This window comes from Zingiber officinale, chromosome 8B (assembly GCF_018446385.1).
Source record: "Zingiber officinale cultivar Zhangliang chromosome 8B, Zo_v1.1, whole genome shotgun sequence".
In the NCBI taxonomy this organism is placed as follows: Eukaryota; Viridiplantae; Streptophyta; class Magnoliopsida; order Zingiberales; family Zingiberaceae; genus Zingiber; species Zingiber officinale.
In genome coordinates this window covers 18263883-18277169 of record NC_056001.1, presented here as the reverse complement: position 1 = coordinate 18277169, position 13287 = coordinate 18263883, and the positions used below count along the sequence as shown (strand labels likewise).

The 13287-nt window shown below is 34.6% G+C and overlaps 1 protein-coding gene across 3 annotated transcripts in view; it reads left to right on the top strand.

Moving 5' to 3' along the window:
* The first annotated feature begins 1221 nt into the window (after positions 1 to 1221).
* The window catches only part of LOC122016720, a 73042-nt gene continuing 60976 nt past the window's right edge, over positions 1222 to 13287 (top strand). For all 3 annotated transcript variants that reach the window (XM_042574111.1, XM_042574110.1, XM_042574109.1), the window contains exons 1-6: positions 1222 to 1467; positions 1552 to 1725; positions 3472 to 3567; positions 5887 to 5956; positions 12462 to 12595; positions 13137 to 13277. In XM_042574111.1, the coding sequence (XP_042430045.1) occupies positions 1348 to 1467; positions 1552 to 1725; positions 3472 to 3567; positions 5887 to 5956; positions 12462 to 12595; positions 13137 to 13277 (735 nt within the window). In that variant the 5' untranslated portion in view covers positions 1222 to 1347. The remainder of the gene's footprint in view (positions 1468 to 1551; positions 1726 to 3471; positions 3568 to 5886; positions 5957 to 12461; positions 12596 to 13136; positions 13278 to 13287) is intronic.

Here is a 13287-nt window from a genome sequence, read left to right as displayed (position 1 = left end):
AATATATTTTCTATCAAATTGAGTACGACTATTTTTTTACTTTAATTAAATGAAAAATATACTAGATTTTCTTTAAATAATAAATAATATAGAAAATATACTAGATTTTTCTTGAATTGTGCTGAATTTAGAAGAAATTATATTAATTTTTTTTGAATTGTGCTGAATTTAGAAGAAATTATATTAAGTAGGAAAAATGTCATATTCAATTTGATAGAAAATATACTGAAATCTAGTTTAAAGTGTCGAATTTAAGAGGGATTATATTTATTTTTATATTTTTTATGCTTAAAAATATGAGGGCCCAATTTTGATATAAATATACTGAATTCTAATTTAAAGTGCTGAATTTAAGAGGAATTATAATTATTTTTGGACTTTTTGTACCTAAAAAATCTGAAGGGTAATTAGATAATGATATTTGCACGAGGGAGCTGAAACAAATAAAACTTTGTATGCAGAGAATGAAAACAAAGTTTTTTAGACATAGGGACTACATGCAAAGTTAAAGTTGTGATTGAGGATTTTTCTCTAATTTACCGTTAATGTTTTTGACAAACATATTACTTTCTCACAATCTAAGAATTTACCACCATGGCAATCCATGATTCTGCGATAGGAAGCTTAGTGTGAAGTCATTAGTAACTGATAAAGTCGATCGGAGATACACAATGATGTTCAATTGTGGCTACGAGATTGGAGGAGCACGGTGATGAAGTTAATTGGGTCTCAGATGCTAAATCACATTGAGATCAAAGGAACACACATATACCTCTAGAGTACCAACTCAACTACACCGTTAGACTTGATCCAGATCACAGGTCACCATGTGCTGTTGTGATTGTGCTATAGTGATTAGAGATTGAGATTGAAGATTACGATTACACCATTGAACTTCTTCTCACATGCATTAGCCGCGTTCATGAAATGTTCATCGCCTAGTTGCGTGCATGTTGATGACAATTCCATGATATTTCTAAAGGTAATTTTATAACTTATGGCTTATTATTATAATAATAATAATAATTATTATTTTATTCTTCCTCTTTTTATTTGCTGAATAAGCAGAGAGGATTCATTATTCACAATGTTTGGGAATAATCTGAAATGCCGCGGGGTAAAGTAAAAGTTTGGGATAAAAATGAGATTTTCTCAATTTCTGAGGTTGCACTGCTTAAATGTTTTTATTTTTGTTTTTTTTGCATAAAGAGCCAGCACAGTGGAGAAGCCCGCGTTCGTGTTTCCGCCTTTTCCAGAAGGCGAAGTGGAGAAGAGGCCTTTATTTGCTGCGCTAGGGTTTAACGAAGGGATTCAACCAGGAAAGCAGGCCGCCTTGCCGGCAAAGCAATGGCGAGCGCCGTTGCTTCCCCGAAGCTCGTGGACGAGTCTCTTTGGTGGGACTCCTTCGTTGGACTCTTCGGCGAGCTCGACAAGATCCCTCCTTCCAATGACCCTCCCGATCACCTGGTGTCAACTACATCCCTCCCGCCTTTTTTTTTTTTCGCTCAGATTTCGAATTAAAGGACTGATCCTGATCTTGGCGTCTTTCAGGTGGAGAATCTCAAGCGACACCGCGCCTGGTTTTTGAATTCCATTGCATATTTCAAACCCCCAGATCAAACATCCAGACTCGCTCTAGACTCCCCGGAACTAGCCGTGGGTTCACATCGGCTCCTTGTGAAGCCTGAACTGAAAAAAGACGCTCTTCGAGTTAGTGAATACATGGTATTTTGCTTGCCTCCTCCACCCTCCTTCCGTTCTCATCCTAATACTGTCACAATCACTTGAGGTAGCACCATATGTTTAGTTAATCAGACGCTGTATCCATCGTTTGAAAATTACTAACCAAGTAAAAATTGAAGTGAAACTTGGGGTGATTCGCAGAGAGCTGATTCTAGATATGTTTATCCCGTGCTTTTGATTTGTTTCACAATTTTTTCGTTGGTTTTTTTTCATGTTGTATATTACATCACGTGTCTCATAAGAAACTTGTTTTTTCCCCTAAAGAATAGTGTAATGCATCTTTGGTGGTTGTTGAAATCATAGGCTTCACAAACATGTTGTACTATATAAGTTGCATTTGTAACAATTCTGTTATGTAAGTTTATTGTGTCATATGAGGTGTTTAAAACTGATATATCATATATGATATTAGTACAAACATTCCACATTTAATAAGAAATTCTTGCTTATTTAATTAAGTTGGCTTGCCAAAGAGTACTCCAAAAGTACATTCCTAGCACTTCACCATTATGCCATTGTTGGGTCTTTTTAGGTGAAAAATTGTTTCTGGTAATCAGTTGAAAATTTAATAGGTCTATTTGACTAAAATATTACTTCTGAGTTTCTTCTGTTTTCTTCCTTCTAGTTCTTGAGTTGGTGAATATTATGGATAGCCAGGAGTCAATTTGACTAGTTTTATCTCTCCAGGAGTCAATGTTGGACATTAGCTCCTTTCTTTGGAAGCCACATGTTATGGATTGCCAGCAAAACTTACTCAATCTTGCAGTACTGTTGTAGCTGTCAATATTTGGTTCTTAACGAAGCCTATGATTGAAGAGGTTGTTAAATCTAGACACTCATTAGATAACTATCCATAAGACATTCATCCCATAGTTTTTTTTTGGATATTCATGAGGTTCTTCACGAAGTCTATTTATTAGACATATTATGACCCCATAGTTGTTTTTTTGGATAGATGACTATTCATTAGACATTCATCCCTCAACAAGACAATGTATCTATGGTTGTCCAATTAAATGGTGATTAGTTCTTCTGAAGTTTTGGATGTCTTTCTGTGTCTTCTATTATTGCATGTCAAAAATCTCAGGTTAGTTTCTGTGATTCAGTTGAGTTGGTCCATCAACATGATGTCTTCATCCATTGAACGATTTCTATCTACACAGATAGACAACCAATTTCTGTTGTTGAATGCATTCACTGAATTCATGATTAATACAATATTTTTGTTGGCCTTTGCGAAACTAATGACTCATCCTCAATGTTGAGCACTGTAACTTGAATCTGAAAAGATTCTCAGTGTTGTATCATCCTCTTAAAGTGCTTTTAAATAAGGATATATAAATAATGCTTATCTCGTAGGCACTTTTTTTTTTTTTTTTCCATTTAGATCATACTGGGAAGGTTTCCATTAATATTATATGGCCTACCGCATTACCTAGGCTCTTTCTAAGTTGTGTGCATGTCTTCTTATCAAGCCATTTGTATTTTGAACTCCGGTGACACTGAATTCTTTGCTTTTGGAAATAGTTAATTTAGTATGAAAAATACTATTTCTGTTCCATAAATCTATCTCTGTATTACCCATTAAAATCACAAAATTTTGTGGAGGAATGAAAAATTTAACTGAACATTTGTAAATAATCATATTATAACTTACTATCCTTTTTAGATTTCTGAAAATTTCCTAATTAGCATACACATTCTGAAGCAATTTCATGTGGTATTTAGTGTTTAAATGAAGTGCAGTCATACATACTTGTTCACCGACACCCCAGGATTAGTGATTCAACTGTTGATGGTGATGATAAAGAATTTTTACATTCTGTAAGTTATATTCTTCTTTCCATTTGTTTGTGTTGTGTTTTGATTTTGTCTTTTCTAGATTAGCACTCTTCACCTAATTTGTTCACTAGCTGAACAATGTCAGGCATGATGCATCATGAGTAACTCCACTCATATTTGTTGCAATCAAGCCACTCTTTGTTTGATATCTTATTTCAATATATTATTTTATTAGCTTTAACTCATTCTTAGCTTAGTCCTACATATTAGCATTTTCTTGCTAGCTGTGATTAGGCTTCAATGTTTTTGATCCACCACTGATGTTATTCTGATACTTGGTTAGATTGATTTAGCTATCATTATCAACATACAAGGTGGGTTTTAAGTTTGGCGTTGACTGGTTTGATAGTGGCTTTCTTATCATAAAAGTCCTGCTCCATCTATCAAAATAAGGACATAGTTACAAGTCTAGATGACGTAGAATAGTAATGCAATAAGACAATACTCTTGATTTCTCTCTCCTTTATCCTGTAGCAACCAATTTGTCGTAGGAATATATTAAACTGATCCTATGCTGCAATGGTTTATTTGGAATCTCAAATAATTAAAGACTACTGTATACAGACTATGATGATTATTTTTCTCGTGATCCACATGATCAGTATTAACACAACAAGCAATCATGTCAAATAATTAAATGCAAACACAACCAATTTGTATGCAGTTGACACAAATCTAAACGGGTAACTTGATTATTATGCTAGTTGCGGTGTCTTAGAATTTGATCTTACTTAATCAATGCATTTTAACATGATTATTGATGCTAAACTCCAATAGAAATATGAAAAAATTAAAGCAACAATATAATCTAATGGTCATACCATGTCTTAAGAAGTGTATGCATACAATACGTAATCAACCCATTCCATAATGCATATGAAAGTATGTGGGGGCATATTAGTTAATTTTCCATCTAATTCATAATTGCACAAGGGTTTGCCATCAATGTAAAACACACAATTTGTAGAGTTGGCCATTTTTGTAAGTAACAATATGGCTAATATCTATAGTGTCTTATCATTTGTAAAATTGTTCAACATTTTATAAGTTACATGCTCATATCAAAACTTAGTCTAGTGTTTCTTAATCACTCAAATTAATCATCTCTAGGAGGAGAAAGATCATCAAAAAGTTCTCATAAATTCCTCATCATCAAATGAACCAGATCTTTTTTCCCCTACTATGTAGATGGTCCACTATTTTGTATAACTAAAAGTACTGCATGTTGCCTATTTGAGGCAGTCTCTTGTCTAAAAACACTTAAGTGTTCACATAGGCCACTTCTTAATTGTGACTAAACAAAAAATCCTATACATGTTTGTTCTGGTGATGTAAATATCGACCATGCATCATAGTTTAAAAAACTGTAGATTCTGATACAAATAAACTGTGGCTGACCTGGTTTTGCTTGATTTTAATATCAAATCTGTAAAATGTAACGTGAAAAATATTGTGGCTGGTTAGGATTGTAAATACCTTATTAAATTGAAAATCCTTTAATTTCAACAAGCTCAACTAAATCTTTTTATGCTGCACTAGTTTTACTATGAATTCTCTAGTAACTTGGTTTGTGATGCCTATGCAACTTAGCAATTAACCTTTCTCAATGAGCCTATTTTCATCCATAAAAGTCATGTTTATTGCAAAAAGTAGTAACCTTGAAAAATGAAACTTACATAGGAAAAATGAGGCAATTTCTTTCTACATTATAACTTTTATTGGCTTCCACTTTCAGAATATTTTGAAATGGTGTTGAACTTGTAGTTTATCCCATAACCAATTGACTAAGGAGAACAACAACCTAGTTGCATTGAGATCTTTTGATGTATTGTGTAGCTCAACAATAGTTCTAAATAATTTGTTTTTGCATGAATGTGAATATTGGTTCCTGGGTCCCTCACCTATGTGCCTGTGTAAATTGTAGAATCATGGAAAAAACCTTTCTGCTGTAAGTTTGTGATTGTATTCTATGCAAATTCACCCTTATAAAAGTTCTATGCCAAATGTAATTTTCTGTTTTCACTCACATGTAGATGCTAGGAAGGAAATGATCATTCAATTTGTCCTCTACAAAATCATACACTATGTCTGATATTATGTGATTAACTACTATTTCATTGATGGTCAAATAATGCCAGTTGGCAATATAGACACTTGAATATTCTGAATATTGCATTTAGTCAATTAATGCCAATACTTTCCTGTTATTTAGCAGTTATTGCTGGTAGAGTTTATTCCACGATTAATTTGCTTTTTATTTTTTTGTTTAATGCTGACATTAAGATGGTTTTGCTCTTGAAGATTTTGTTTCAATATTTTCTTGAGCGACAGTGTTTGTTACAATGCGTCAGAAGAATCTTTTTCAATGCCTGTAAGTTGATTCCTGATTTACTCCATTGAACTCTTTTTTTTCCTTTCCATATTTGAATACTATTTCATCTCTATTTTCGTCATTTAATAGTATACTTTGGCTGGATAACTTTATTTTCTGATCATGCACATCATGCCCTTATGTAAAAAGGTTGTAGGAACTTCTCATGTCCCAATAGTTCAGTCATAGGGGAATTACATCTTCATTAGTTATCATTGTTATGGTCTTAATATTTATTGATATAATTAGCCATAGTTTGATTTGTCCTTATGTATGAAAGTATAATTTCTTAAAAGCTGTCGGTAATTTTTTATGGTTTTGATGGTATTTGTTGCATAGGCATTACTGTCGGAGGCGATTCTAAAACTTCACCTGTGTTGAAAATTAAAATACATAGATGGGTCTCAGATGATTGATGTCTTGATTAGTTATCATTGTCATGGTCTCATATATATATTTATATAAGTAGTCCTATTTTGACTGAATAACCATTACTTTTAACTTGGTATTAGAGCAGCTGATTTCTAGAGTTTATTTATTAGGTTTCCTATTTGAGGGGCAGGGAGGCTGTGACCTTGATGCACTAGTGTGGTCAAAATTCTGGTTCAGGCTTAGATCTGTGATAATCTAAATACCAAAACCAAGGATCTTAAGAAAAAGGAAATAGGGAGCAAATATAATGGCAGGTTTAAAAGGACATCATTGAGGAAACATTGCAGATTCTTTATGAGAAAAATGGCTTCAAATTTTAAAAAGATTGTTTTGAAAAAGGTAAACGAAGGAAATTACCAATTCTCCTTGACTTTAGCAAAGGATCGTTGCATTTATATTTTCGAGAGTATTTCTCTTGTCATCCATGATTTTTATTGCTTGTAGGATTTAAAAGGAGGTAATCAGTTATCTCTTTTTCCATTTTTTTTTTCCGAATTGGTGTGACTTTTACTGTCTTCTGTGACATTCTCTCCCAGCATTTCTCCTCTTAGTTGATATTGGAACCCTAGTCCCACCTGTTTGAATGCAACACTTTTATATATTCTCACTGCTAACATTAGAAGTACTGTAATTACTCTTGCTATTACTGTATCTCAGAATATCACTTCTTTTCTCTTCTAACATCATTGCCTCCCTTGGAGTATCATTTTTATTTCAATACTTCATCTTTATCGCACTAACCTTGATATTGATATATATAATTTTCAAAATAAAATTTAATTTAACCCAAAAAATCCACTAAACCCTAAATTCAGGTCAACACGGGTCAACCCGAATTCAACCCGATCCTAACACAACCTGAAAACTCCGTAGCTTGAATCAGACCCTAATCCAAAAACCCCAAACTTGAACTCAATATTTTTCGGGTCGACTTGGGTTGGCGGGTCGGGTTCATTTTTGGCATCCTTGGCTAGGTGTTGATTAAAATTATTAACCTAAAGTTTAATAAAGTCGTACTCTGTTTTGGCTGAGCGACGAGTCCGTCGCGTCGTCGTGATCGCGCGACGCGTCGCCAGGCTTGGGCGACGTTTCCGGGCCTGTCGTCAGGCTCAGGCGACACTTTTAGGCCCGTCGTTGAGATCAATCAACGTGTTTGGGCTTGAGTGACGCTTCCGGGCCTGTCACCAGGTTCGAGCGACGCTTTCGGGCCCGTTATCGGGCTTGAGCGATGTTTTCGAGCCTGTCGCTGATCGCCGAGCTCGAGCCAATTGTTGCCGGGCCCGTGACACGTTCGGATGTGTAGCGGTGGTGAAACGGCGGCAACAACTCTAGGTACGACAGTGTGGAAGGAGGTGAGTTACTGCTTAAAGCATGACCTTTGCTTGAGGCGGTGCGGTTGATGCTCGCTTCCCGTCTAGGCGGCTGCCTCGGCCGCCATTTAGAACATTTAGCCTTACCTTGAGGTTGTTTCCGCGACTTGAACTCGTGACCACAAGGTCATACGATAGTAATTTTACCATTGTGCCAAGGCTGCCCTTAAGAAGACGAGATGTGTATGAAATTATAATCTAATTCAAAGATCAATAAATTCACATTTTAGCTTACAATTTCAAGTGAGCACATAACTTTCAATCTTTATATCACTAGTTAATAATCACATTTATTCATCTTCATATTGTTTACAATAGATAAGTGTACTAAAAAAGTGAATCACTGAATCCATATCCATAGAGTATAAGTAGTATTATATGATAAATGGTCTGATGTCTTCGCTGGTGATAAATAGCAATATAGCACACCATGTAATGATAATCACTTGCAACACATGCAATATAGGGCGGACTAGTGCGGACAGAAACTCTATGGTTGAAGGTCACACATTTTAGCATTTGTTTCATTTTTATATGAACCACTTAATCACTTTAGGGATTTCATTCAAGTGTTATCTTATTTCACTTTTAAGGGTACACATTTGAAGCAATTTCACATTTTGTAGCTTTATTATATTTAAGGGGCTTACCTAAGCCACCGTTTGTTAATTTTATTCTAGAATTAACAATGCTTTATTTTATAAGTTCCATGTTCAAATTGTCCCACAAGAATGCATGTTTCATTTTATATTGAGCCAAACTTTAGTTAGAGGTAGCAGTTTGCAACGATAAACATCAACTAGAAAATTAAAATGAGCATAAAGACATTACCTCAAATATGATCTCACATGATATTCCATTTTAAAGCATCTATACAAATGAAGAAAAGAAAAGATAAATTTAACCTTTTATAGATGCCCAATGTTGTATATTATCAGTTAACTTAAGTATGCAACGATAAACATCAACTAGAAAATTAAAATGAGCATAAAGACATTACCTCAAATATGATCCCACATGATATTCCATTTTAAAGCATCTATACAAATGAAGAAAAGAAAAGAGAACTTTAACTTTTTATAGATGCCCAATATTGTATATTATCAGTTAACTTTAAGTACCAACCATTTCAGCATTTATATACCATTTTAAACCCATTTGAAAATCATGAATAAGTACAATTATAATCACAATTTAAATGATTCAACTTTCAGTTGCATACATGGGGGAAAGTTTAACAGGAAACCAAAGAGAGGAGTTACCCACCTCAAATATACATTGAGGAAATAAACCAAAATAGACCAATGTGCTCTTGTTAGATGAATCTCTAAAAAATCAACTGTAAACACAATTTAGAAAGAGCTAAAGATGCTTCTAAATGTTGGTACCCCAAGGTAGTTTTGATGTGATCAAACAAGTTAAGTTAGATCATGTTGTGTTTAACCCTGCGCCTAAGTGTGCAGGAACTAAGGAGCACAAGACGTCGAGCAAAAGACGCAGCTAGCGAGAAGGACGACACGGGAGAGAGCCGACAGGCTCGGTGCGTCTGAGGGTTGAGGTGCCGTGGAAGAGTACGCAGACGGACAAGAAGGAGGCGCACTGCGTTTTCGAGTGGCGAGAAGCCGGAGCGGAAGCTTGCTCGAGAAAGCCAGTCGGGTTCGGGTGAGCTCTATTTCGGATGGTCGAAATCACCCAAGCGAGCGAAATCGGAGCGAAAGACGCGGACCGTTGCGAGTGGAACCAAAACAGGAGGCCAGGACCAAAAGTCAGCAAAAGGTTAACTTCTAGGCCCCGAGCGCCTGGACCAGACCAGGGCGCTCGAACCAGTCCGGGGCGCCCGGAATCCTTCTGGGCGCTCGGAACCCGATTCTTAGCCATTTCAATGTGGCGTTTGAACGTTGCGTTGGGGATAGAATTCCTTCCAGGCGCCTGGAATCCTTCTAGGCGCCCCGAGCAGGGCTATATAAGCAGCCATGCTCCCAGAAGCTAACAACAACAAGAAAAAGAGAAACACCACTTGTACTCGTTCAGTTTCTGTTTAGCTTCTGTTTCTGTGCGTTCATTGCTGTAAAGAGGCTTCTCCGCCCGAAGGAGAAATTAGTGCGACTTCATCTGCCTTGGATTAACAACCTCTCTAGTTGTAATCAAGTAAATCTGTTGTGCCTCTTTCCTTTTAGTCTCTTTTGTTATTCTTATGCAAGTGTTATTTTAATTAAGTTATAAGTCGAGAAAGATTCATTTGCTTAATTTGTGCAGGGGCTATTCACTCCCCTCTAGCCGGCCGCCAAAGGTGCTAATACTAAACACATTACCAACGCAATCTAGAGGTCTACTAATATTGAAGGCTATTAGATCCTGTCAGCATAAATTAAATAAAAATACACCCTACACTAACAAACAATCCCCAAAACTCTTTAAATTAACTAAACTAAATGCCAACATGCATCAAATGGAGCAATTAGAATCAAAAGATCTAATATAAAAAAACATTAAGCAAAGGATCTATTCCCACAAAAGTATACCAATTTTAGCAATCCAATTCAAGGTTTAAAATCTCTTCGAGGTTTTGGTCCTAGACTGGAACGATACGGTTTCGATATCGTATCGTGCTATGTTGATATAATTTTGGTATTTTTTATTTATATATAGTAATTATTAGATAAATATATTTATGATGTATAATTTAAAAATAAGTTGTATATTGATTTTATATAAGTTCTCCATTATTGAATAACTTAATATTATTTGAAAAAAAATTAAATATAATTTTCTTTAAAGAAAGTTGATCTATTAATAACTCGAATTAAAATTGATACATCATAATATGTTACCTTACTAATACTAAAAGAAGTGACGTGAATAGATGAAAGTATTGGTTCTTATAATATTTTACTTAAGTCAACTCTATAGTTCTCCAATGTTTAAATTAAATAATCATAATTATATAACTAATACGAAGATAACTATTTTATATATAATAATCATATAAATTAACTATTTATTCATTTAATTAATTATTAATTTAAATAATATATATTTATAATAGTAAAAAATATTAGAATATCAATTAAACATTAAAATAGTAAAAAAAACAGAAAATTTTAAAAATATCAGAATATAAATTTGATTTATTATATATTTTTTTAGATTTTTTAAATTTTTTAGAATTTAAAACAATAAAAACAATTTCAGAATATCAATTAATAAAATTTAAATATATTTTTATATTTTATTGAGATAATTTAATTAGGATTTATGAAAGTCTCTTTAAAATATCATACTTAAGTGAGAATTGTTTGAATTATTTAAATCATAATATTAATTTTGAACAGTAAGTTTGGCCACTCTTCCGTGAGCGAGGCATCCGGAGGCATTCTGCGATGCCTTTGGCGGCACTGGAAGCGTTCCGTGACGCATCCAGACTCGCTGCTTGCGATGTGCGCGCATGATGCGATGACGTGCTTGAAATGGGCGTGCGTATAGTGCCAGTTTCATTTCCCCGATGGAACGGTAAAAATCGTTCATCCCCCCCCCCCGCGCACGGAATGACATTTCAATCGCGGATCCAATTAATACAAAGAGAATAATTAAAGCAACATACAACTCTTGACCCCTCTCTAGAGCCCAAAGTAAGCATCCAAGATTTCCAAGCTCAAATAAATTTAAATCTGCGAAAGAAGGATCACTTCTGAAATTTAAGCATGAACTTTAATTTTCAAGCCAAAAGAAAGAAGGATTTGGGAAGGATTCTCACCAGCTTGAGTGTTGGATGACTATAACAAGGACTGGCTCCACACAAGAACAATTAGTAGTTTTGACAGACAGAAACGAGAATCAAGGAGATGTCAAGATCCATCCAAAATGCAACTAAGAAGCCTAAGGACTACTCACCCAAGCTGATGGAATTTGGTTGTTCACTGATCAAGATATAGGTATGAAAGAGAGGAAAAAAGGAGAGGATCTGCCCGTTATTTCTCAGAGGATTGGATGCTGCTAAAGCTGCATTTGATTGCCGACTGCTTCTTGAGAAGGAGAGAGATGAAAGAGATCGAGAGAAAAGAGAACATGAGAGAAAGATTGAGTTTGAGCTGCCAGAGGAAGGATCAACGACTTCCACTTGCTGGATGAATGGTCATCTAGCAGATCGGTTATGATCTAACTCCACTTGGGAGGAGATAGGCGTAGTTTAACCCTTAATGACAAATTATTACAATTTAAAAATTAAGCAAGGTAAAAAAATACAATATATCTCATTCTTCTCACTAAAAAATTTGGTCCCAAATTTAGTCACCTGATGGAAATCATCTATCCTGTTTGGCACTTTTTTTGGCTAGTTGGTCCAGTTTCCATTCAAAAAACTGTTTCTCTGCTAGTGAGTTACCATTGTTGTTTCAATTTACCAATGTGTTTGCTAAGTGTCAGAATGTTCTGAAGAATATTAGCCACCATACCAACAGAAATTATATGTTTCTACAATTCATTTTTACTTGACTAAAATTAGGAAACTTCGTATATTTCATGGTTGGAATTTTCTTAGATTTTTTGCATTTCCCTTCATGGTGAACAAATTGCTTTGTACTACATTTGTTAAAACTTTTTTGTCATCTACTGTTCATCTGTATACTACTGCCGCTAATTTAATGTTGTTCTTTGATGGATAGTGTTCTCTATTCTTATTATTTGGATGAATTATTCCTCTGCAGTATACACAAGCAATGGATTCCTTTTGCCTCAAGCTTTCAAGGAAATATGTTTACGATTAGTTCAGGATGGTTTTGATCAAAAGCTAGTATCCATCTTCAAAGATCTCTTTTTGTCTGTACTTTGTGACTCAACTGTATGTTAGCCTCAATTTTCATGTTTTCTTTTTCGAAGTTGCAAGTCGATCTTTATTATTAGTTGTGTGAATTCACATTTCAGACAGTAATTGAGACAAGTCTTAATTTTGCTTTCTCAATCTCAATTTTTCTTTGTTAACATTTAAAAGTTGTCTTAAGTCTTTTTTCTTCCACCTTAGCTAGGAACAAATGAAGTCATATTTTAAAAAGTACACTCTTGTATTCTTTTGGGCATATTTTACTTGGAATTGTTGTCCTACATGCTTTAACCATATTTTAGGAAGAAGAAGAGCTGTTATCTGTTCAGATTTATTTTCCTTTTATGTAGTCAAATTTTTGGCCATTGGACTATACAAGTATATCTCACGAAAGGGGGATAATTTTTATTTTATTTTGACTATAAGCCAATAAGAATAATAGCCACCACATTTTTGAATTGTTTGTTTAACTTTTGGCCATCATTCAATGGTTATACTGCATCTATGTTGTCTGTGCCTTGATGGAATGACACACGCTCATTCCTGTTATTTGCTTGTGCAGGAAATTGACTACAAGATTCTCTGGGTAGATGAGAGTTTGATTGAAGGAAATTTACTAATGGACATTTTGTTTCTTGCATACTATGATAACTCTTCCAGTTGTAACATTGAACAATGGAAAACTATCTGTTCACTTTTCAAGGTTTACTATC